Source organism: Diabrotica undecimpunctata, chromosome 5 (genome assembly GCF_040954645.1).
Source record: "Diabrotica undecimpunctata isolate CICGRU chromosome 5, icDiaUnde3, whole genome shotgun sequence".
In the NCBI taxonomy this organism is placed as follows: domain Eukaryota; kingdom Metazoa; phylum Arthropoda; class Insecta; order Coleoptera; family Chrysomelidae; genus Diabrotica; species Diabrotica undecimpunctata.
Window position 1 is genome coordinate 89044314 of NC_092807.1, and position 24938 is coordinate 89069251.

A 24938-nucleotide genomic window follows, 5' to 3' on the forward strand; every position below is an offset into this window, starting at 1 on the left:
CACATTTCAGATCGTATTTGTAACGGAACGTCTTCAAGAAGTATCGGAAGAACATGCTGTAAAAAATTTAAATAGGATTCTCCATTCAATCGTCTGGGAAGTTCGTACGGTCCAATCAGACGATTACCAATAATCCCAGCCCATAAATTTGCACTAAATTGTTTTTGAAAATTTGTCCTACGTATAGCATACGGGTTTTCATCACTCCACACGTGACAATTGTGAAAATTAAACACACCATTTCTCGTAAAACAAGCTTCATCTGCACACAACACTTTGCACGGAAATTCGGGTTCTCTGGCGATTTTGTTTTGAAACCGTCTACAAAATCTTAATCTTCGAGGTAAATCGCCTTGGTGTAAATCTTACACTCGTTGGTAATGGTAAGGATGTAACAGTTGTTCCGTAAATGTCTTGTGAACAATGTTTTTTGAAATGCCAACCGTTCTAGCCACAGATCGAGTACTTACTCTTGGATTATTACTGACTATATCCAAAATCACATCTTCTGCATTTAGTCTACGGTTACTTCGTGTTCTACCGCTAGTTTTTTTAGGTATCACACAACCCGTCTCTAATAACCTTTGGGACACGTTCACAAAACTTCGGGCATTAGGATGTCGTCGTTCGGGATAGCGTTCAACATAAAGTCTAACAGCCCTATTACTGTCACAGTGGGCTTCACCGTACGTAATTAACATATCGTGATACTCGCGAATCGCAAACATGACAATACTATTTATCCTTGAGCTACGGGTAATTACAACTGTTTACAAATAATGTACCTTTTCTGTATCAAAATAAATTAAACTATCGCATTCTGCCCATACCTTTTGGAGCGCAACGTTGCCGGATGTATTTGCTTTTCTGTGGATACTACTCAAATGGATTAAATTTAATATATATTTTTTTTGAAAACGGTTGACTTTATAAAAAAATGTTATAAGACTTTTTTGTTTTAAATGCTACACTCAGCCTATACCTTTAAGGAACGCACTATTTTCCGGGACACCCTGTATATATATATATATATATATATATATATATATATATATATATATATATATATATATATATATATTGTCATACTTTTTCTTTCCCAACCAAAGAAAAATAAATAAAAATATCCATCGGAATAAAATTTTAAGATATCAATAGAAACAAATTGTATATAGTAATTTAAGATAAGATTTAGTGTAGATAAGAATAGAAATTTGTTTGGCAAACGACCTTTTTCCGTTTCAAACAAAATTATCAAAAAACCTTTGTTTAGAATTAGAAGACATTTTACCTGTAAGTTAATCTTTTCATTGTTTGTATAGTCGAGTATTAAATGACCATATTCTAATCTTTTGAAATATGTATAAATGATGTATTGAAAAAACCAATTTTAAAGTAAGCTATTTAGTTTTTCTCTGAAACCGAAATTAGGCTTTTCCAAAATCATGGTAAACACAATTTGAGCTTTTGATTGGACGATCTTTTTTAAATGGGAATTTGTGAGTCGATCATGAGAGAGGAGAAGTTAGTCATATTTTGGTCATAGAAAGCTAACAGTCGTTTGTCTCAAGATAGGGTGTGGTTCGTGAGTTTGGATACCGGCGTAACGAAAAGAAGTGAATAGTTTGAAGAAGGAGATAACAAGTAGATTAAAGGAGGTCCTTGTATCTACCGTGGGCATTTTATAAAGTATACGTGAAAGTATTCTTACGGCATCAAGTTGACAAAAGGAGGTCCTGGTGTCATAAATAAATAGCTGAGTTTGGAGAAGTGAATCAGGTGTTTTTTGTGTAGTCTGCAGGAGGTTTGCAGAGACGTTAAGAAAGAGCCGAGGTGCCAAAGAGGAGAACACATCGTTGAGGAGACTGGACTTTTCTGGGTATTTTCCAACATACAACTCAAGAAGAAAATAAGCTGTAAGTGTTTGTACAATTGAATTTTATATCTGTGAATGATCGTTTCGACATCATGGTCATTAGCATTCAAATTTAAGAACTGAGGTTTTGTTAGGCTAATTAAAAGTTTAAAGTTTTGTGGTTTCTTTTTTCAAGTAAAGAAAATTTTAAGTAAAATTGGTTTTTCACGTAATATAAATGTATGTAGCTTTATAATCTTATTATCATAATAATTTGATTTATTTTCTTGTATGCTGATTGATAAGATAACGGCAGAATTTAATAATTGTTTTATTCGTTCATATAAAATAAAGAAACGTAAATCTTTGTAATATAATATATTTGTATTCTTATCATTTTTTTCTCTATCCCGATAAAAGACAACTAGAAAATCTTTTGAATCCATCGAACACAGGTAATATAAGGATTATTTTACTTTTGATAACAAATAAGTTATAATTCTTTTTTATTGGCTCAATAAACTAAGTTTGAACTAAAAATAAACAATCATAACAAATGGCCCCCAACGTGTAAGGCGTAGAAAGTATTTCTAGTTAAAATTTAAACGGATAGAGAAAGAAAGCAGATTGATTGAAAATTTATTTGCCGATGGTTAAAGTTTATAATATTTGCTTTTATGACATTACATTTCAAATTTCTCTAGGTACAAATTTTTACATGATATAATTTATGATATTTGATTGATTTTTACAACTGACAAAAGTTTTAAAATTTTATTGCATTTATTTGAATTTATTGCATTTGGGATAAGAGGAAAAGTTCTCGTCTTTGCAACATTACTCGAATTTCATATTTGGCGGGGATATTATTGCACAAATTTCAAAGCTTCACATTTGGCGGGGATAAATAATCTAACGAACATGTCGACCACAAGGAGTCAAAGCAAAACGCAAGAAAGGAAAGAGGATAAGATAGAAGAGGAAACAATTATTGATGAAGGATCGGATAATGAAGGAAATGCGACAATAATGGACGAAAGAAAAGAAACAGGGATGCTGGAAAAATTATTAGCAATGATGCAAATACAGACCCAGAATGAAACATCAAAGAAAATGGATAAAATGGATAGAAATCAACAAGAAACATCACAAAAAATGGATGAAACAAAACAAACAATGGAAGAAAACCAACGGGAAACAAGGCTAGCAATAGAACTAAATAACAGAAATATAGAGCAGCGTTTGGAAAACTATGAACAAAAATTAGAAGAAAATGATAGAAAAATGGAAAAGCGTTTGGACAAATATGAAAATGAGGTAAAAGTCTGTTTAGAAAAAGTCAGAGAAGAAACAGAGAGGAAACTAGAGATGCAGAGAGAAGAAATAGAAACTAAAATGAAAGATATTAAGACTGTACAGAAAAAGGAATTAGAACAGTTAGAAACAAAATTTGAAATGGCTTTACAAGAAGACAAGAAAGAAATAGAAAAACAAATTGAGGATATCAGAAAACAACGAGAGATGGGAGACAGGAGAGAAGTCCTCATCCAAAGTCCGGGTGACATAAAAATACAGTTTGGCGGGGACGTAAAAAAATTACACCCAGTAATTTTCATTAACAATTTAAAAAAGAAAGTACGACCTATCGGTAATTTCGAAACAGCAAAGGAAACGATAAGGAACCATCTTAAAGATGAGGCAAGTTTATGGTTTGATAGCAAAGAAGAAGAATTGCAAAATTGGCAAACATTTGAACAAAAATTTCTGAATTATTTCTGGGGGAAAATACAACAGATAGAGATAAACAAGGAATTACAAAATGGGAGATACCAGGATAGTATAGGTATATCAGAAAAAACATATGCCCTACAACTATACAACAATGCAAGACACTTACATTACAACTATTCGTCCGAACAGCTAGTGGAACTAATAGCCAGACATTTTGAAGATACCTTAGAAGATCACATAACTCTACAAAACTACAAAGATATTGACAGTTTATGTCAAAATTCTTACAAATACGAGAAGCAAAATTAAGAGAAAGAAAAATGAGGAGAACGCAAGAAAATTATAGACAACGAGAAAATCAAGACTATAGAGATAGAGGACAAAACTTTAGGAGAGAGTACACAAGAAGAGAATTTGTCCCGAGGAGGGAAAACGAAAGTAGAGACAACGGAAGAGTAAATTATGTACAAAGAAATCGGCAATGGAACGAAAACAGATATCGAGAGAACCAGAATAGAAACAACACTTGCACATATCAGGAAAACCGAAATAATAATAGAACGAATGTTTGGAAAAGTATCAAGACTGATTTAAATATTTTATTTTTAATATTCAGAATATGACCTTATTTAGTTTTAAATCTTTTATTCAATCATAGTATATTAGCTAAGTATAATATGGCTTTAGTTCATCCTTTAAATTCTCGAACTCAAATTGGCTGATTAATTATTGTCAAGTTCTGAGAATTCACTTGTCTGAAAACAACATGTTTTTGGGAAACATTTATCAACCCAAACACGTCAGAGTCCTTAAGGAAACGTACCCATTCTTTGTGTAGAAAATTTAAAATGCCACTTTAAGCTTAATTTACGGCTATTCACGGAGGTCCTAAGAACAGAAGAACCACTCCAATGGATTCGCGTACATACATATTTTGTTTCGTATGATCGGCCACTCTACAAGAACCTCTCATCGTGAAGAGACGCAAGCAAGCCAGCATCGGGTGTGCATCCCATTTTTACCCTCAGACCTTAGATTCCGAGCGAGGCCCAACCACAGACAAAAGGTAAGTGAATCTCATATAGAATTGACAATAAGATATTAAATCTGCCAATTGTTATTTGAATTGCATTTTATTTTACATATCTATTTACGAACATTTGCTATTTTTCGCTAATTTACTTACAAACAAATTATTTCATTTTTTTTCGTTATTATTATTTATCGATTATCATTTAACCAGCGACCTCATTAAGTTTTATACAAAACATTTGGTCCTTCGAGCCGGATGATAAATAATAATTTTTTTGACTTTGATTCAATTAATTTCATTGTGTTTCAATTAATTCATTTTAATAAATTGTTTTTTTTTTCTTTTCAATTTAACTTTAATTCGGTCCTTCGGCATCTTTTTAAATTTAATTTACATAATTAAATTTGGTCATATTTACGTAACAATTTTTAAATTTATTTCGACTTTTATAATTTATAATATCAATAGGTACTTTTATATTACACATTTTGACTTATATTACATATATTAATTATTCATATATATCACTTTTATGATTTATTAACGTTGTATTACATTTTTACATTTTTTTTTTGTGTTGATTTTATGAATTATTTTTATTCTACTTTTATCACTCTTTCCAACTTATTCTCTACGTCTTGCATAATAATTTAAACACAGTTCTTTTGATTTCTTTTGTCGCTATACCTTTCGTTAGTTAGCTTTTTATCGATACTTCACTTGTTTGTTCAGAATTTTGTCTGAAACCAAGAAGAGCATTTCTCTTCTTTCAATCTAAGGCATTTCTTTAGTGTTCGATTTGCTTAATTTTGTTTGCATTGTCCTCTTTTTCGTTTCTTTTATCTTACAATGTCCAGCAAAATAAACAAAGCCAACTTGGCGCGTCAAACAGCGTATTCTAGATTGAGGGAAGCCCATGAGGCAGGTATTCAAGCCTCAAGGGATGATACTGTCAAATCGTTATTCTTAGCCAGGGCAGAGGAAATCGATGCTATTTACCAAGAATTCCATACAGTTCACAATCTAATCATCGGATCAATAACCGATGAGGAATTTTCAGAGCAAGATAAGTTTAGGGTGGCCGCCGATCAGGCATACTACGGAGTAAAATCCATCAAGAGTGATTTTTTAATTAGGGATTCGTCTTCTTCTTCGAATATCTCCTCACATTCCAATGCACAATCTTCAAGGCCTTCAGTTAGACTTCCAAAGCTTAATATACCCACATTTTCAGGCAATTTTCGAGATTGGCCTAGTTTCTTTGACCTATTTAACAGTTTAATTCATCACAATCACGATTTGTCCGATGTGGAAAAATTCCGGTTTCTTATTACGTCTATTAGTCAAGAACCTTTGGCTCTTATTAAAGGCATTCCCCTGACCGATGCAAATTATCAGATTGCTTATGAGATTCTAGGGAAAAGGTATCAGAATAAACGAATTCTTGCTACCCAATATTATAACGATATTTTCAACGCTTCGGTTATTGAAAATTCCACTTCTTCTAATTTAAGAAATCTCTTAAATACTTTCACGGAAAATGTTGCTGCTTTACGTGTTCTTGATTTCCCGGTTGAGCAATGGGATTTCCTATTATTCAATATGTTGTCGAACAAATTGGACAATAAAACTCGTACAGATTTTGAATTAGAAAACAGTCGAAGCTGTGACATTCCCACTTACAGGCAATTGATTTCATTTCTAGAAAGACAATGTATAGCTTTGGAATCTGTTCAGTTTAATTCATTAACCCTTTCTACCCAGTCTCACTCGCGATCATTTGCTCATCATTCTAATAAAAAACCGTTTACATCTAGTTTCGTCAGTGCCACCAATCGAACGAAGGTAACTTATCAAGGGGGTAAATGTGTCTTGTGTTCTGATGTTCACCCTTTATATAGATGTTCATCCTTTCTCGCTAAAACGACGCAAGAACGTATCTCGTTAGTTAAACGCCATAATTTATGCTTCAACTGTTTGGGTACATCTCATCCCGTCGTGAACTGTAATTCTTCGGGAACATGTAGGGTTTGCCAATCACGACATCACACTGTTCTTCATTTCTACCCAAGTTCCAACGAATCTTGTTTATTCAGTCAACCGCCTCCTCAAATTCCAACTTCTAATGAGAATCACAACCCTACATTAGAGACGCCTCAAACCTCAACGTCTAGTTTTGCGCCGACGTCTCTAATAAACGCTAACCTTTCCACACAATCACGTTTAACATTCTCGTCTGTATTATTATCAACATGTTTAATACACATTAAAGATGTCTACGGTAATTTTCAGAAAGTTCGTATCCTACTGGATACAGGCTCGATGGCTAATTTTATTTCAGATAGTTGTTTTCGGCGCTTAGGTCTTTCCCGTAATAATTTATCAATCCCAGTGGAAGGTCTAAACGGAATGTCGACGTGTACCACTCAGGGTACCACGTTCTGTCATATTAAACCGTGTGATCGTGACGGCCCGATCTTCTCGTTGGACGCAATCATTGTGAAAAAGGTGTGTTCAAATCAACCTAAGGTATTTATCAATCCTCACGATCTTATTCATATACGTGATCTGAAATTAGCAGATCACACATTCTATCAACCCGGTCCGATAGACATGCTGATAGGTGCTGAATTAGTTCCTCTCTTTTTAAAGTCTGGTCGAATTCTTGGCGAACCAACCAACCTGTCGCTTTAGAAACCATTTTCGGTTATGTTCTACAAGGGCGAGTCTCTACGGATCTTTCAAATTGTAATTTTACCGCTTTACGTACGTCTATGGATACAAACATAGATAGTCTTTTACAAAGGTTTTGGGAAGTCGAAAATATATCTAAACCTGTCATTTTGTCCCATGACGATCAAGTTTGTGAAAATATTTATAAGGCATTTACTTTCCGAGAGTCAACAGGCAGATTTTCTGTTCCTCTACCGTTTCGACAACCCAATCCTGTCTTTTGCGATACTTATTCTCAAGCATATCGTCGTTTTTGCATGTTAGAGAATCGTTTTAAGAAAATTCCGGATCTCAAAGAAAAATATGTTGAGTTTATGAATGAATATATTACTTCCCAACATATGGTCCCGGTTCCTGAATCCGATTTTAAATCGCCTACCTCGTATTATTTTGCTCATCACGCAGTTTTCAAAAAACAACTTGTTAATTCGTCTCTTGTTTCCAAAATTCGTGTTGTCTTCGACGCCAGTCTACGTGACGTTCGAGGTGTGTCTCTCAATGATACTTTATATACAGGTCCTAAGCTTCAAAAGGACATCTCTTCGCTTTTACTTAATTTTCGATATTTTCGTTACTGCTTCTCGTGCGATATAAAGCAAATGTATCGACAAATTAACGTAAACAGAGAATTTTGGAATTATCAAAGAATTCTCTGGAGGTCGGATTCTTCTAAACCTCTCCAAGAATACTTTTTACGTACTGTTACGTACGGTGTTTCTTCTTCACCTTATCTCGCATTAAAAACCTTACAAGAGTTAGCTGAGTCGGCAGAGTCTCGTTTCCCTAATGCTTCACAAGCTTTAACGCGACATTTTTATATTGACGACGGTCTATTAGGAAGTGATTCTCTGTCATCTACCCGCTCTCTACAGTTAGAGCTCATTCAACTTTTAAAGCTCGGGGGTTTTGAGCTAGGCAAATGGGCCAGCAACCATCCCAGCCTACTCCAAGATTTTGGCTCCGATATTCTGACATCTTGTTCGTTTGATAAAGAGGAACCTTCCGTTATTAAGGTGCTAGGCCTGAAATGGGACCCGTCGACTGACGTCTTTTCTTATTCTTACTGTCCCCTTGACAAAACTAGTACAAAGCGGGCTATTCTTTCGGAAATTAGTCGTATTTTTGATCCTCTTGGTTTCATCTCCCCGTGTCTTTTAAGGGCCAAACGTCTGCTACAACAGTTGTGGCAATCCAATGTATCTTGGGATGATGAACCACCTGAACAAATACAACAGGTATGGCATCAGTTTAAAACCGAGTTACCTGACCTTGCAAACATTCAAATCCCTAGACACTTCGGCTTTAATAAATCTTCTAAAGTTGAGATTCATGGATTCTGCGATGCTTCAGAGTTAGGATACGCCAGCGTTGTATATTTCCGATTTAGTACTTCTGATAAATTTGAAACTGTACTTGTGTGTGCTAAATGTCGAGTTTCTCCTCTGAAGACACAATCTATTGCAAGATTGGAACTGTTGGCAGCTGTATTGCTGGCGGATCTAGTCGCCTTCATTAAAGAGTCGTTTAAGCATATCTTTTCTTTTTCCGATATTCATGTTTGGTCGGATTTCACGATTGCTCTTACTTGGGTTAATTCTTCTCCGCATAAATGGAAAACCTTTATTGCCAATCGAGTAAGACACATACAAGAACTTATACCATCTTCTTCTTGGCATTATGTGCCATCTAACCAAAACCCTGCTGATTGTGCTAGTCGTGGTTTGACACCGGCACAACTATTACAATTTTCACTCTGGTGGCGTGGTCCTGATTTTCTTTCGAAGTCAAGGGAGTGTTGGCCCTCTCAAGTTAATTTTCACTCCTCCCACTCCACGGAAATGTTAGAAGAAAAATTGCCCACTGTATTATCATTGATACCGGTCATTTCGGATAATATCATCTCTACTTTACTTTCAAAATTTTCATCCCTGATAAAAATTCAGAAAGTCATGGTTTACGTCTTAAAATTCGTGGCTAAACTTCAAAGAAAAAACAATGATGCATCTTTCGATTCCCTGAACAGTCATTTAGAGATGGAATCTGCGTTACGATACATTGTTAAGCACGTACAAGCTGACGTTTTTTCGGATATTTTCCTCAAAATTCAACAAAATTCGCTGTTACCCAAACCTTTTCGTAAACTCGCACCCTTTATTGATGAATATGGTCTTTTGAGAGTAGGAGGTCGATTACAAAAGTCTCGGTTGTCTTTTGATGTAAAACATCCATTGCTATTACCCAAAACTCATCGTCTCACCGATTTAATCATCGAATGGACTCATCAAACGCATCTGCACCCTGGTTTAAAGGCTATGCATTATTTATTGCTTCAACGTTTTTGGATTCTGTCTCCGAAAAGTGCCATTCATCGCTGTTTGTCGAAGTGCATTCGTTGTTTTAGATGCCGACCTAAATCTTACAACCCCTTTATGGCAAACTTGCCAACTGTCCGAGTTACTCCGTTACGTGCTTTCCTGTCTGTTTGTGTGGATTTTGCAGGACCATTCTCGTTATTAATGTCCAAACATAGAGGTGCAAAAACATATAAAGGATATGTTTGTGTATTCGTGTGTACGAGTACAAAGGCCATTCATCTGGAAGTAACTTCAAATCTTAGTTCTGAGTCCTTTTTGGCTGCCTTTCGTAGATTTGTATCTCGACGCGGTAAGTGCCTAACCATTAGGAGTGATCAAGGTACCAATTTTAAGGGAGCCAGCAACGAAATCATTAAACTAGCTCAATCTGCTGCTGAGACTCTTTCTATTACCTGGGATTTTAATCCACCCGGTGCCCCTCATTTTAATGGGTTAGCCGAGGCTGGGGTCAAATCATTCAAGAACCATATGTATCGTGTTTTGGGTACACAAATTTTGACTTATGAAGAGTTCTATACTCTTATGACTCAAATCGAGGCAGTTCTTAACTCCCGTCCTTTGTGTGCAGCAAGCTCTGACCCTAATGACTTGCAGGCACTGACTCCTGGTCATTTTTTAGTTTTTGAACCCTTAGTGGATTCAATTCCCGATCCAGATCTAAGCGCTTTAAAGATTAACCGTCTGAATCGTTGGCAGTTAATCCAAAGGATAAGAGGGGACTTTTGGAAAAGATGGTCTAAAGAGTATATTCATTCTCTTCAAGAGCGATCTAAATGGCATAGTCCAACCCCATCTCTCATTAAAGGTTCTCTAGTCCTCATAAAAAATGAACAACAGCCTCCTCTTCGCTGGCAATTGGCCAGAATCATTGAGTTGCATTACGGCACCGACGGTATTGTACGCGTTGTTAGTCTGAGGACAGCTTCAGATGGCATCCTACAACGTCCGGTGGTCAAGATCTGTCCACTACCTATTTGTTAACAACTATATTTCTCTTCATTTATATTGTTATTATAGTAATAGTTAAGTGTTTGTTTTTTGTCCTTATCATCGTAGTTGTTTTTAAAAACATTCGTTTTGGGGCGGAGAATGTTTGGAAAAGTATCAAGACTGATTTAAATATTTTATTTTTAATATTCAGAATATGACCTTATTTAGTTTTAAATCTTTTATTCAATCATAGTATATTAGCTAAGTATAATATGGCTTTAGTTCATCCTTTAAATTCTCGAACTCAAATTGGCTGATTAATTATTGTCAAGTTCTGAGAATTCACTTGTCTGAAAACAACATGTTTTTGGGAAACATTTATCAACCCAAACACGTCAGAGTCCTTAAGGAAACGTACCCATTCTTTGTGTAGAAAATTTAAAATGCCACTTTAAGCTTAATTTACGGCTATTCACGGAGGTCCTAAGAACAGAAGAACCACCCCAATGGATTCGCGTACATACATATTTTGTTTCGTATGATCGGCCACTCTACAAGAACCTCTCATCGTGAAGAGACGCAAGCAAGCCAGCATCGGGTGTGCATCCCATTTTTACCCTCAGACCTTAGATTCCGAGCGAGGCCCAACCACAGACAAAAGGTAAGTGAATCTCATATAGAATTGACAATAAGATATTAAATCTGCCAATTGTTATTTGAATTGCATTTTATTTTACATATCTATTTACGAACATTTGCTATTTTTCGCTAATTTACTTACAAACAAATTATTTCATTTTTTTCGTTATTATTATTTATCGATTATCATTTAACCAGCGACCTGACACCGATTACCGATTACCGAGACACTGATTAAAATTATGATTGATACTGGATCGGAAATGACACTGATCAACAGAAAACTAATAGAGGAAGTTAATTTAACGAATTTGATCTACAAAATACCACGGGTAAATTTGGTGGGTGCAAATAAACGAACATTGGCAACGATAAATGAGGGAATACGAGTGAAAGTACGATTGGATAAGAAATTTTTTGCACTACAATGTGTTGTGATGCCAAATATGTCGCATGATATGATCGTAGGAGTGGATGAATTGGCAGAAAAACATGTGGTGATAGATTTCAAAAATAACACGATGAAAATCACAGAGGAAAAAGAAGAAGAACAGGACAGTCAGGAAAATGAACATGAGAAAAAGAAAATTGATAATTCGGAACAAGAACAAACAGTGGAAATGAATTTGGCAACGAAGCGAGAACAAAGAAGAAAAGGAAGAAAATTTAAGAAAAGGATAAAGGAAGTCACTACCGGAGATTCCTCAAAAGAAGGGATAAGCCCCGAAGAAGAAAAAGAAATAGTGTCAACAAAGGAAAATGAAAAGGATATGATTGAAACAGTGGTATTTAAGGAAGAGATTGATGAAAAAGAGGAGGAAAAATGTGCGATAAATATGTGTCAAGAATCTGAGGAAAAAGAAAGAAAATTGATATGTGGAGAAGAAAAAGAAAATGAGGTGAGTCTGATGTTAAAAGAACACGAAACTTTAATAAATGAGGAAACAGAGTGGCAAAACAGCACCAACATTTTTTTGAGGTTAAAAACTTGGGAAACTTTCAATCGAAGACGTACCCGATCCCATATAAATATCGACAACAGGTGAAAGAAGAAATTAAAAAAATGTTGGAAGACTATTCTTTATTGTTTTTGCATAGAGAAAAATCCCTAAATAATTCATTAATTTTTATCATATGCAAAGGCGGGGATTTGTCATACTTTTTCTTTCCCAACCAAAGAAAAATAAATAAAAATATCCATCGGAATAAAATTTTAAGATATCAATAGAAACAAATTGTATATAGTAATTTAAGATAAGATTTAGTGTAGATAAGAATAGAAATTTGTTTGGCAAACGACCTTTTTCCGTTTCAAACAAAATTATCAAAAAACCTTTGTTTAGAATTAGAAGACATTTTACCTGTAAGTTAATCTTTTCATTGTTTGTATAGTCGAGTATTAAATGACCATATTCTAATCTTTTGAAATATGTATAAATGATGTATTGAAAAAACCAATTTTAAAGTAAGCTATTTAGTTTTTCTCTGAAACCGAAATTAGGCTTTTCCAAAATCATGGTAAACACAATTTGAGCTTTTGATTGGACGGTCTTTTTTAAATGGGAATTTGTGAGTCGATCATGAGAGAGGAGAAGTTAGTCATATTTTGGTCATCGAAAGGAAACAGTCGTTTGTCTCAAGATAGGGTGTGGTTCGTGAGTTTGGATACCGGCGTAACGAAAAGAAGTGAATAGTTTGAAGAAGGAGATAACAAGTAGATTAAAGGAGGTCCTTGTATCTACCGTGGGCATTTTATAAAGTATATGTGAAAGTATTCTTACGGCATCAAGTTGACAAAAGGAGGTCCTGGTGTCATAAATAAATAGCTGAGTTTGGAGAAGTGAATCAGGTGTTTTTTGTGTAGTCTGCAGGAGGTTTGCAGAGACGTTAAGAAAGAGCCGAGGTGCCAAAGAGGAGAGATCACATCGTTGAGGAGACTGGACTTTTCTGGGTATTTTCCAACATACAACTCAAGAAGAAAATAAGCTGTAAGTGTTTGTACAATTGAATTTTATATCTGTGAAGGATCGTTTCAACATCATGGTCATTAGCATTCAAATTTAAGAACTGAGTTTTTGTTAGGCTAATCAAAAGTTTAAAGTTTTGTGGTTTCTTTTTTTCAAGTAAAGAAAATTTTAAGTAAAATTGGTTTTTCACGTAATATAAATGTATGTAGCTTTATAATCTTATTATCATAATAATTTGATTTATTTTCTTGTATGCTGATTGATAAGATAACGACAGAATTTAATAATTGTTTTATTCGTTCATATAAAATAAAGAAACGTAAATCTTTGTAATATAATATATTTGTATTCTTATCCTTTTTTTCTCTATCCCGATAAAAGACAACTAGAAAATCTTTTGAATCCATCGAACACAGGTAATATAAGGATTATTTTACTTTTGATAACAAATAAGTTATAATTCTTTTTTATTGGCTCAATAAACTAAGTTTGAACTTAAAATAAACAATCATAACAATATATATATATATATATATATATATATATATATATATATATATTAAAGTGCATATGTGTATATATTGTATATTAAAAGGTGCGGCAATAGTTCGTCGAATCCGTCGAATATGATATCCGTTATTATAAAACAATAATTCTTACTTGTGAGCTCTATTGTTTGAGATGTTGCAATAATTTAACATTTCGGCAGTGTTAAGCAAGCTTTTTGAGACTGTTTTAGTTTTATATTCTTCACATTTTTTAGAGAACCCGTTGCATCATTCAGTGGTCAGACAACCCCAACATTATATTTCAATGCAGAAGTTTTGCAAATTGAAGTAGTACGAGTACCGGGTGCGTACGATAATAAACTAAATAATCTTTCTGGAAGAAGAATAGTCGATATCAGCCACTTTATAGCCGAAGTGAGATCCTTAGAGAGTCATGAATGCCATGTAAAAAACTGGATACTTGGCATTTGACAAGGAAGTAGCGATGGGTTTAAATTTTCAATTCGTTTGCAAGTGTGCTGAATGTGGAATGAAAAATCGATTCATACCAATAGGGTACACACACAATGTGAATCTTCTAGCGACGTGGGGTACTTTGGCTATTGGAAAAGGACATCATTCAGTAGAGGAATGTTATCAGTGTTGAATGTTCCGCCAATGGGTTTTCACACATTTAATAAATACCAGCAAGAACTGGGAGACACGTGGCAGCAATGTTTAACTGATACGATTCAAGCAGCAGGGGAGGAAGAATACCGGAAAGCTTTAGAAACACAAAACGTGACACCAGGAGGAATTGGTCAATGTGCAGTGGTTGTTGATGGTGGATGGAGTCACCGTTCGTATAGACGTAAATACACGTCAAAATCCGGCATAGCATGCACTATTGGAGGTCATACAAAAAACCAATTTCTATAGGAACTCGCATTAAGTATTGTGGTATATGTAATATTAATAAACGAAAACAAACTATAAAACCTACTCATATATGTTACAAAAATTGGACTGGATCATAACCTGCAATGGATACTGATATACTTATTTAAGGTTTTTTAAAAAGTGAAAGCATCCACAATCTTCAATATACAACCTTCATTGGTAATGGTGATTCCAGCGTCCACTCAAAATTTTTTGAAAAGGTTCCTTATTGCCGTAAAATAAGAAAAATTGAATGAGCCAATCATTTAACAAAAAATATTACCAAACATTTTCATAAAATGGCTAAAGAATCTGCTAGTAATAAAAAATTATTATCAAGCGCTCGTATAAATTTTATTGAAGAGTTCTGTGGAAAACTAATCTCCATATATGCAAAAAAGAAAATCCTTCTGTTGAAAATCTTAAGGCTTATCTTTTGAATGTGATCAATCATGTCTATGGATGTTATGAATGTCGTAAACAAGAATATTGCGTAAAACTAGCAATAGAGCAGAACAATTTATGGGACAAGTCGCAAAGTTTAATAACGCCAAACAGACATTTTACAATCGTAGAAATAGTTTCAATAAGAGATGTCAAGCTGCTGGTTTGGCGTTATAAAATGGTCGAATACGAAAACTGAAGAACTGAATAGACCAAATAGAACAATGCTAACTAAATACCGCATGAGCCACCCCAAATCATACATCCAACACATACTACCACGCATACAAGGAAGGGGAAGAACGGGGTGTTTTGGAAATATCACCCACTACAGACAAAAAAAAACAAATACAAAAATATATAGAGCAGCAATTAGACCGGTGATATCATACGGAGCGGAAGTAATGTGTCTTACGAAAAAAGATGAAGAAAAACTAAGAAAAATTATGAGAAAACACGGCCCAATAAAGACAAAACAAGGAGAATATAGAAGACTAATGCAGCATGAAGTAAGAAATAGAAATATAACCGAATGGGAAGACATAGTAAAATTTATTAATGCACAAAGACTGAGATGGTTTGGACACATACAAAGAAGAGAACAAGACGCACTAATTAGGAAGATAACAAACCTGAAACTAATAATAAACTGACCAAAAGGAAGACATGTTCGCATGTTTTAAACAACATTTTTGACGATTGACCATTTACCTAAATGTAATTCCCACTAAGATATTAAATAATACCAAATCATTTAATTTTTAACTATCAACAAAAAAGTAATATATGATGAAAAGTATGAATTTATGGTAATGCGATATTCACAGATATCGCCGCCTAAGTATCTACATAATTTCTTTGTTGATGACAGTGTTTAGATACCATGAATCATTTTTCAATGATATATGTGTATGGAACCTTATTTTTCTAATAACAGTATGTTCCTGCAAAGGAGTAACTTTGATTATTTTGGTAAAACTACATTATACGTCACAAAAAATTTAACAAAAACCATTAAAATGTTTGTTAATAAATTCACTGTATGAATACAGCAGAGCAGTAAAATATTATACATAAAGATGTAATAGATATCTTCGTTTATTTGGTCTACTATAGTAATAAAGTTATCAGCATTAAATGGTAAAGCGTATTTGATAAAATTACTATCTACACAACTTGGCAACTCAGCCAATGGATATATCGATAGAAAACTGTAATTTATGTTAGGGTTTGAAAATATTACAGAATCATCATGTAGAAATCTGCAATCAAGTTAAAAAATTTACCACGGCAGCATGCTGCAGTAGAGCCATCTCTAGGATCAGAAACAAATTAATATAGGGTGCAGATCAACCTTAATATCAGTTTAATGTTGTTTGATTGTTGATTTCCCTAATCGTACAAGCAAATTTGCGACTCTGTCCTCGTGTCCTCTTCTGCTCCTCATATCTCACATTTATGTGACAGAAATCTTCAGTCGGTACAATTACAGAATTACTTCAGAAGTAATTAAATTTTTAAACTCTCCGGGTTATGTTAAGTTTTTATTATAATTTATTGTCACGAAACCAGTGACCTACAACTTCGGTATCACCCAGATATTATCGAAGACGGTCGATATGTCTTGAATATTCTCTAACTATGAAACCGGACTCGCATAAATGCCCAGAAGTGTCTCGAATTTATTATTACATACTTACCTATATAAAAATCGGTTATGGTAATACCGTTGTAGTTTTTAACAAATAGTTTGTAGAGTCCCATAATGTTGTACAACATATAGTTACATCAATGTAATAATTGGAAGTTTTATGCACATGATTTAACCTGATTAGCATTTTAACCCTTTTAGCGTGCTATCAAACGTTAAGAAAACATTATCTAATCAATATTTCATCTAGAAGGGAAACCGGAGATAATATTTCACGTATTTTGAAAAAATAAATAGCTAATATAGTATGGTTTTTTTCGCTGCTTTTATTCAATGTCACATTTCTTTATAATACGTGTACCAGATATATATACAAAAAAATTGTATGTCTAGATATTCATATATTCTCCCTTTTTTCAGCCTGTGATATTTTTAAGAATTTAAAACAAATCTTTGTTTTGCTTGACATGCCTAACACAACACGACTGAAAGAAGGGTCTGAGACGAACCATATTCCATAACCAAAATCAATATTACAATTTATTTAATTTATATTTATATAAATCTCATTATATCTCTCAGTCATTTTAATATTGACTTGTATATTTAGTGGTTACCAGAATCTGCAAGGTATCACGTCGCCAGTGGCCAAACTGACAAAGCCTTAGAAACGTTGGAAAAGATAGCAAAAGATAACGGCAAACCCATGCTGCTGGGTAGATTAGTCGTTGATGATTCCTTCACCTCTTCTTTGCATAGGGGAAGGTTTAAAGATTTACTGGTACCTTCTTTGAGGAAGACATCGCTCTTATTGTGGTTTATTTGGTAAGTGACTACATTTTTATATTTATAGATATAGTAATTTTAGCGTTATTGCGTTATTATTTATAGCTGATATTCGTTTCTGATGGATATTATGTGGATTCCCAAGTAAGCCCTTGTACTTTAATTTCGACATCAGATGAATAGAGACATGTTAGATCAATTACAACATACATACATAATACCTAATAAACTAATATCATTTACAACACAACTTGTATGTATCCACCGTCCTTTTCTAAACGGGCGATTGTCTTCGATTGAGTTTATTAATGAAATTTCTAATTACATAGGATGTAATAGCTTTACATTCTTCCGTTATTTCTCTCTTTCTCTCTCTCTCTCTCTCTCTCTCTCTCTCTCTCGATGTTCAACATTTCGAAATAAGCTCTTAAGAACTTTTAAATAGTCCCACAAAAAGATACAATAATTAACGAAAATAATGAGTACACAGAAGAGATTAAGGCAAGAATAGGACAGGCAAGAAATTCTTTCAACAAACTGAAAAAAGTACTCTGCAGCAGGGACATTTCAATTTCTTTAAAGATAAGACTTCTGAGATGCTACGTGTTCTCCGTATTATTATATTGGTTGGAGGCTTGGACATTAAAGAAAGATGTTTCGGACAGATTAGAAGCCTTCGAGTTATGGGCCTACAGAAGGATATTAAGAATAAGTTGGGTGGATAGAGTCACGAATGTCGAGGTGTTGAGAAGAATGGGACAAGATAAAGAGATTTAAATACAATTAAAGTCAGAAAACTGCAATATCTTGGACATGTCATGAGGGGGAGCGTTATAACTTGCTGCAATTAATAATACAAGGAAGAATACAGGGTAGAAGGAGTCGCGGAAGAAGACGCATCTCCTGGTTAAACAATTTGAGAGCTAGGTTTAACTGCACTTCTGCTGACCTCTTTAGAGCAGCGGTATCGAAAGTGAAAATTGCCATGATGGTTGCTCTCTTAGAGGAGATGGCACATGCAGAAGAAGAAGACAAAAATATGTCCTTAGGGGTAAGGTCTGGGGACCTTGTAAGTCAAAGAAAGTCCATATACCTCCCTATCACCGTACCTTTGAAAGTGTGTAGGACAAAATCTCGAACATATATTTTTATATATATTTCACTATTATCATTCTGGCTTTTTCAACCCTGAGTGGGTCCTAGCCTCCTCAAGAATTTTTCTCCAGTCGTCCTATCCATCGCCTTTCTCCGCCAAGCACGTATTACTATATTTCTCATGTCTTCATCAATGTTACCAAGGAACCTTGTACTGGATCTTCCTCTTCTTCTCTGACCAATGGGTCTGTCAAGGAAATTATTCCATTATAACGTTTTATCTAAATTTTTTCTAATTTTCTATAACGTAACATGCTTTATATGACACGCTGTTTCTTGGCTAGCGCCGGTATCCAATATCTTTGTAAAGGAAAAACACCAAGGTTGATGTAGCAGTGTACATTGAATATATAGAAAAAGAAAATTATCTTCTTTTTAGTTGCCCTGGTGTTAAAGTTGTTGGTAAGTGGAATGGAGCGCTCCGGAGCTTATTACGGCTGGTCTGAAAGTAGCTGTATGGTCGGGCTTCCGCGAATGGACCTCTTACCGTTTCATATAGTAATTGACTTTCACATCAATTTTAGATTTGTGTTGTTCATCGTTTAGTTCGATGTTTTTTTTATTTTAAACTAGCTGGCCTGCCGAACTTCGTACCACCTTAAAATCAAAGAATGTATCATTTATTCTATTTTTTTTTTATTTTATACTACTTTATTCTTATTTATTCCATTTTGTTTTAATTTATTTTATTCTAGTTCATTTCGTTTCGTTTCATTTCGTTTCATGTAATTTCATTTTATTTTGTTTTATTTTCTTTTGCTCTATTTTAAACTAATTTATTTTTTTTTATTTTAATTGTAGTTTATTCTATTTTGTTCTAATTGCTCTATTTTATTTTATTTTACTTGACTCTATTTTATTCTACTTTATTCCATTTTATTCTATACTATTCTATTTTAATCTACTTTTATTCTATTTTATTTTATTTTTAAAAATTTATTTATTTTATTTTGTTTTATTATACTCTATTTAATTCTACTTTATTCTATTTTATTCTTATTTATTTTATTTTATTTTTAAATTGTATTTATTTTATTTTGTTTCATTTTACTCTATTTAATTCTATTTTATTTTATTTTAATGATATTTATTTTGTTAATCCTATCTTTCTTTGTTAGTCATAGTATGGCGACATCTATTAGTTATATTGCGATTTAAAATGGCAGAAAAACTGTTTTTAGGGTCTTTCCATGCAATTTTTTGAAAATTATTTTTTACACGAACCTTTTCCTGTTAATAACAAACACAACAAAAAAATAATTATCTAATTTGGTTTAGTCGTTCTAAAATGATGTCCGAAAACATTTCGGCGATTCATTTTTATTATAGATTATGGTTCATTAGAGAAACCCTTTAATGGGTAATAAAGGTAGACAAAATTTTAATTTAAAACTGTGTTTCTCTGTCCAAGCAGACTAAACTTCGTTCGTCAGTTTCCTCTAAGAAAATGTCTTAAAGAAAACTGTGACTAAGATGTGACAAATTTTTTAGGATGGCCTGTGCTTTTTGTTATTACGGTCTTGTTCTGATGACGACGGAGTTATTCGAAACGTCGGCAAGCTTGTGTTCTGCTCGAACAAGGCCGGCTCAGTCAGTAGATACTTGCGCTGCAGAATGCAGAGAACTGCAAACCACTGATTATATGGATCTATTGTGGACCACTTTGGCAGAATTTCCAGGTAAGAAAAATAGATATTGATCTTGACTAGTAAACAAGTGCATATTAGTACAATTAAAATGGTTCCACGATATAAAATACAAACAGGCAAATGGCTTTACTTTTCTTTTTTTTTTTTGGTGAATACTTCTTATCGCTCTGTATGATGTTTTTGCACGGGCCCGAAATAATATTTAGCGTGACGCGAAATATGGAGAAACGTGCAGTAACTTTTCGGTATGCATTAATATACACAATATATGTTTCGCTCCGTGCGTAACCATGGTAGGGGTACCTTGAAACGATGCCAGCGTGCGTAGCGGCGAAATATGACAAAATTGTACCTATCTTTTTACGCATAATTTTTATCAAAAATGGGTGCAAATACATGTTGCGTATTTAATTGTGTTAATAATAGCAAAAGTAAACGATGGATTCGTGCTATTAATATGATTATGAAAAAGTAAATATCATATAATTTCATTTTTATGCAATTGAAATAGGAAACATTTAAATAATTTACCTTAAGTGATATTTCATAAGGCTTCAAGCTAACTGCAGCCTGCCTGATGACTTTAGCTTTTATATCATAACTTTTACTATTATTGTTTTTAATAATATGCTCTTCCACATGAAAAACTTGATTTGCCAGTACTAGAATTTTCCCTTTCTTTTCCGCTTGGAGTTGAAAAGATAAATTATGATGAATCTTTAGAAATTAAGTTTTAAATACTACATTTATTTTGTGCATAAAGTGAAAAATCTAATTATTAATAATTGTCAATTTCGTGTGTATTTAACATATGTTTAACCTAAAATTGGGAGGTCCAAAACTGTCAGATGAAGGCGGTAGGTGTCGCATCAGTCACGCACGGAGCGAATACACTTGACGTTTAACAAACGTCATTTTATAACTTTTTTATATTTACGACTTGATCGATTTGGCTAATTTTGATTTTGAAATATTTGTTGAAATCTAAGGAAGGTTTAAAAGGCGAAACAATATGATGAAATCGTACAGAGAATAGTAAAAACAACAATTTTATTGTCACATACAAACAGTTATATAGAGGGTTCAGAATAAAAATGAACCAAGTCCATTTTATCTACATTTGAGCTAAAAAGATTTAAGCTTCATAACAAAATTACCCATTAACATTTTTTAAAGTATATATTCAATTTAAGAAGGTCGTGGAGTACCTTAGACATTTACATTGCTTTTATTGGTCAAATTTGAAGTGATAACCCCAAAAAATGCAAATGACTTCAAATGTATTCTGAAGAATTTTAGGAAGATAATGAACCAACTCCAAGTGTTGTTAATACACTGTATTTTTACATCTACTTAGAGATCATATTAGAAATATTAAAACAAAATATCACTTCGTAAGTGAAAGAAAAAAGTTAATTGACATAAAAACGAATCATCGCCGTCGGTATCATTTCCTTCAGTCGCTTAGTTGTCCTGGATTTGACGAGTTGGCTGATTCCCTGGAAGGTTTCTGAAGTATCCATGATGAATAGGGAGTATGTAAGGTAGCAGAGACAATATGTCCTCCTTTTTTTAATTCATTTGTCGTTTTGTTAGGTAAAACTGATCCTGCTGTACAGTCGACAATGTTTGCACTTCCACGGGTCTTCCAGGTTATGTTTTACTTGTCTTTTTCGAGATGTCCAAGGTTCGGAAACTAGAAATTTCACTGAAAGATTCAATTATTTTTATTTGGAAAGGTGCTCCTTTTTTAAACCTAAACCACCGTATCTTGCCAATTGATTTGTCTACCTTTAGTGTCCTTTTTCCTGGTTGTGATTGAATCTTCGAGGAATTTTGTGCTCAAAAACTCGTTGTAGTTTTACAACTTCGAACTGAGGAACATTCAACAACTCAGTATCATTGGGAAGGAATGAGTAGCCTGCTATTATAAATTTTAAATAAATTGTTTCCACGTCCAATAGAGGGTCTTGAATAATTTTCAGTAGAGTAAGGCTAGTTTTTATATTCCTATTTTACCCAGTTCGTGAATCAGAAATCATAACAACGTATTTGAATGTCCTGGCATATTCATACAAATATTTCCTAAGGCATAAAACTAGATATTCAGAATCCCTTCTCTCAGACTCTCATCCCAGACGTGCATATAGGCAGTGTTGTTATTAAAACAATGAATGCCAAAGTTGTAGATATAAAGATTTCTTTTATAGTAGGCTATTGAGTTTGGGAAAAGGCAATGTCTTTTGAAGGTCAAATGTGCAAACATAATTATCCTGCGAGGCTTCCTCGGCATCCTCAACTGCACGGGCAGTTCTGCCCGCGCTTGTTCTGCCTGCTCGCCTTAAGTGCAGTTCTCTTTCTATCTTTAAGTCGGCTGTCTTTTTCTCATCAATTTCAGCACGGATTTTTTTAAATAACTTGTCATAGTTGCCGCAACAAGTTGAAGGAGGTTTAAAGTGCAAGTTAATTTTTGGCTGAAGATTTGGTATTAATATTTTTCTGTCACAGGATTTCTGTTCTCACATTAACATTTCTCTTTGTATAAATCATACATTTTTTAATATTCAAATCTGGACTTAGTATCTTTTGCTCTCATTGTCCTTTCTTGTATGGTAGCTTTGGTAGCAGGAAAATGACTTTATATGTTCAACAACATCTGGGTAGTCAATTTTATGCAACGCTACTTTTTCTCTTGCGTCAATTACGGCAGTAACTTCTGTTTTATTTAAACATCTGTATAATCTTTCCCAACTTATTTGTAAGATGGTAAGAAAGTAGGTCTTAGTAAGCCCTGCAAAAACAGTTGTGTTTTGAGTAATTTGCCAGTTTCCAAAATGAATTAAAAAATGATTTCAATGTATCTTCAGAAGAGAACTTTTCGAGGCAGTTTTTGGGGCATTTACAGTCATACTCAGAGGGAAATATCTTTGCTGGCCTTACCTTATTACTGCGAGATGAGTACTCTTTACCGCTGTTACGATTCAACTTTCTTTTGTTAACTTTCCAGTTTTAAAAGTTCCTCAGGTACTTTCTTCCTCGGAAAATCTCTGTATTTTCCCAATCTGGACAGGGGGAGGAATGACGTTGCTGTTAGCAGCATCCGAGACAGGTACGATGCCATCTGGAGCTCCACCACCTTAAAACAAATTAAATTGTAAAACGTATTTTCCCATACAAACTCTCTCTATAAGACAGTCAAGAGAAACAAATAGACAAAACTTTTTGTTCGTAAATATCTTGCACTAGAACCAATTTATTCATGCGCTGTTATCAAGCACTAAAATATTCTTTTTTAGGTTTTAATCCTAGTTAAAAACTTATTGAAACAATAGTTTAGGGATTTAAATACCTTTCTCTCTTGATGTACTGGGTTGAGTCAAATCATGAGAAATGTTTTCGGTTAGAAAACTCGTAGGCGGACGCCTCCATTTCAAGTTGGCCGACAGAACAGTCTTGTTATAGTCAGATGAAGTATCACCCTCTAAAAAATATATGAAATTATATGTTTACTGCACTAGGTCAGGCTGTGATACACGTTTTAACCAATATCAAACACTTTGAGCAGCAATCCTAAAATAAACTATAACAACATTGTATTTACCTGTATCAAATTCGCCTAGCGACCACACTTCACCCGATCCAGATGAAATATTCATCGCATTATACAACTAGCCAACAAACAAAAAACTGTCAAAAGCTATAACTAAAGGTTTAAAGCACATCAACACAGACCTGTACACAGTAAACAAATACTACCTGGACTTGGTTCAGTAGTATTCTGACAGAAAATACGAATCTGTCAGTAAACACCAGAATTTGCTACTGTTTAGTTGATATAATCAAAACTAGGATTTGGTTTATTATTACACAGAAAAGTTAACTAATTGGTGCATGTTATAGCGTTATTAACTCGTTAATGACAAAAAATGGACTTGTTCACTTCTATTCTGAACCCTTCTATACTCCTTTGGATGATGTCACTACAACCCTGGCTATCTTCGCATCTATATACTTTTTTCTTTTTTTTACTCGAATGACTGGAGTTCGATTCCCTGCCTGGGGGAAATATTTTGTTGTTGTTTTTTTTTAATTTCCATTGTAATGAAATGAAGTAATTAAATATAAATACTAGTATAATAATGAACATGTAAATGATGAATAAATTCTATATTATATTTAACAAATTTTGAAAATTACTAAAATCGTTAAACAAAATTTTTACAGAAAAAAAAATAAAAAAAATTTAACTTTAAAGAAATCAGTGGTGTCATTAAAAAAAATATTAACAATTCAGTAATAAGCAGACATAAAATTTCATTAACACCCATATAGTAATAACGCGTTATAAGAAGTAGTCACTTCTGCCGGTCCTTTCCAATTGTCACGCACCGTTTTTTGTCTTAAACACAGGAGAAAATATCAAGTTTATTGTACTCGTTTTTCCCATTCTCTTTTTTATTTTATTGTTGTTTTGTATTTCTCATATTTTTTTTTAATAAAATATAAAAAAACAGCGGCACATTTTTACTGTCTTTATATTTTTTATTTATTCTCTATATCGCC

General features: G+C 33.7%; 1 protein-coding gene across 2 annotated transcripts in view; it reads left to right on the forward strand.

The window, feature by feature from the left end:
• LOC140441451 (synaptic vesicle 2-related protein) overlaps positions 1 to 24938 on the forward strand; it is a 61252-nt gene that overhangs the window by 17842 nt on the left and 18472 nt on the right. For both annotated transcript variants that reach the window (XM_072532186.1, XM_072532187.1), the window contains 2 exons: positions 17396 to 17610; positions 20218 to 20405. In XM_072532186.1, coding sequence (XP_072388287.1) covers positions 17396 to 17610; positions 20218 to 20405 — 403 coding nt within the window. The remainder of the gene's footprint in view (positions 1 to 17395; positions 17611 to 20217; positions 20406 to 24938) is intronic.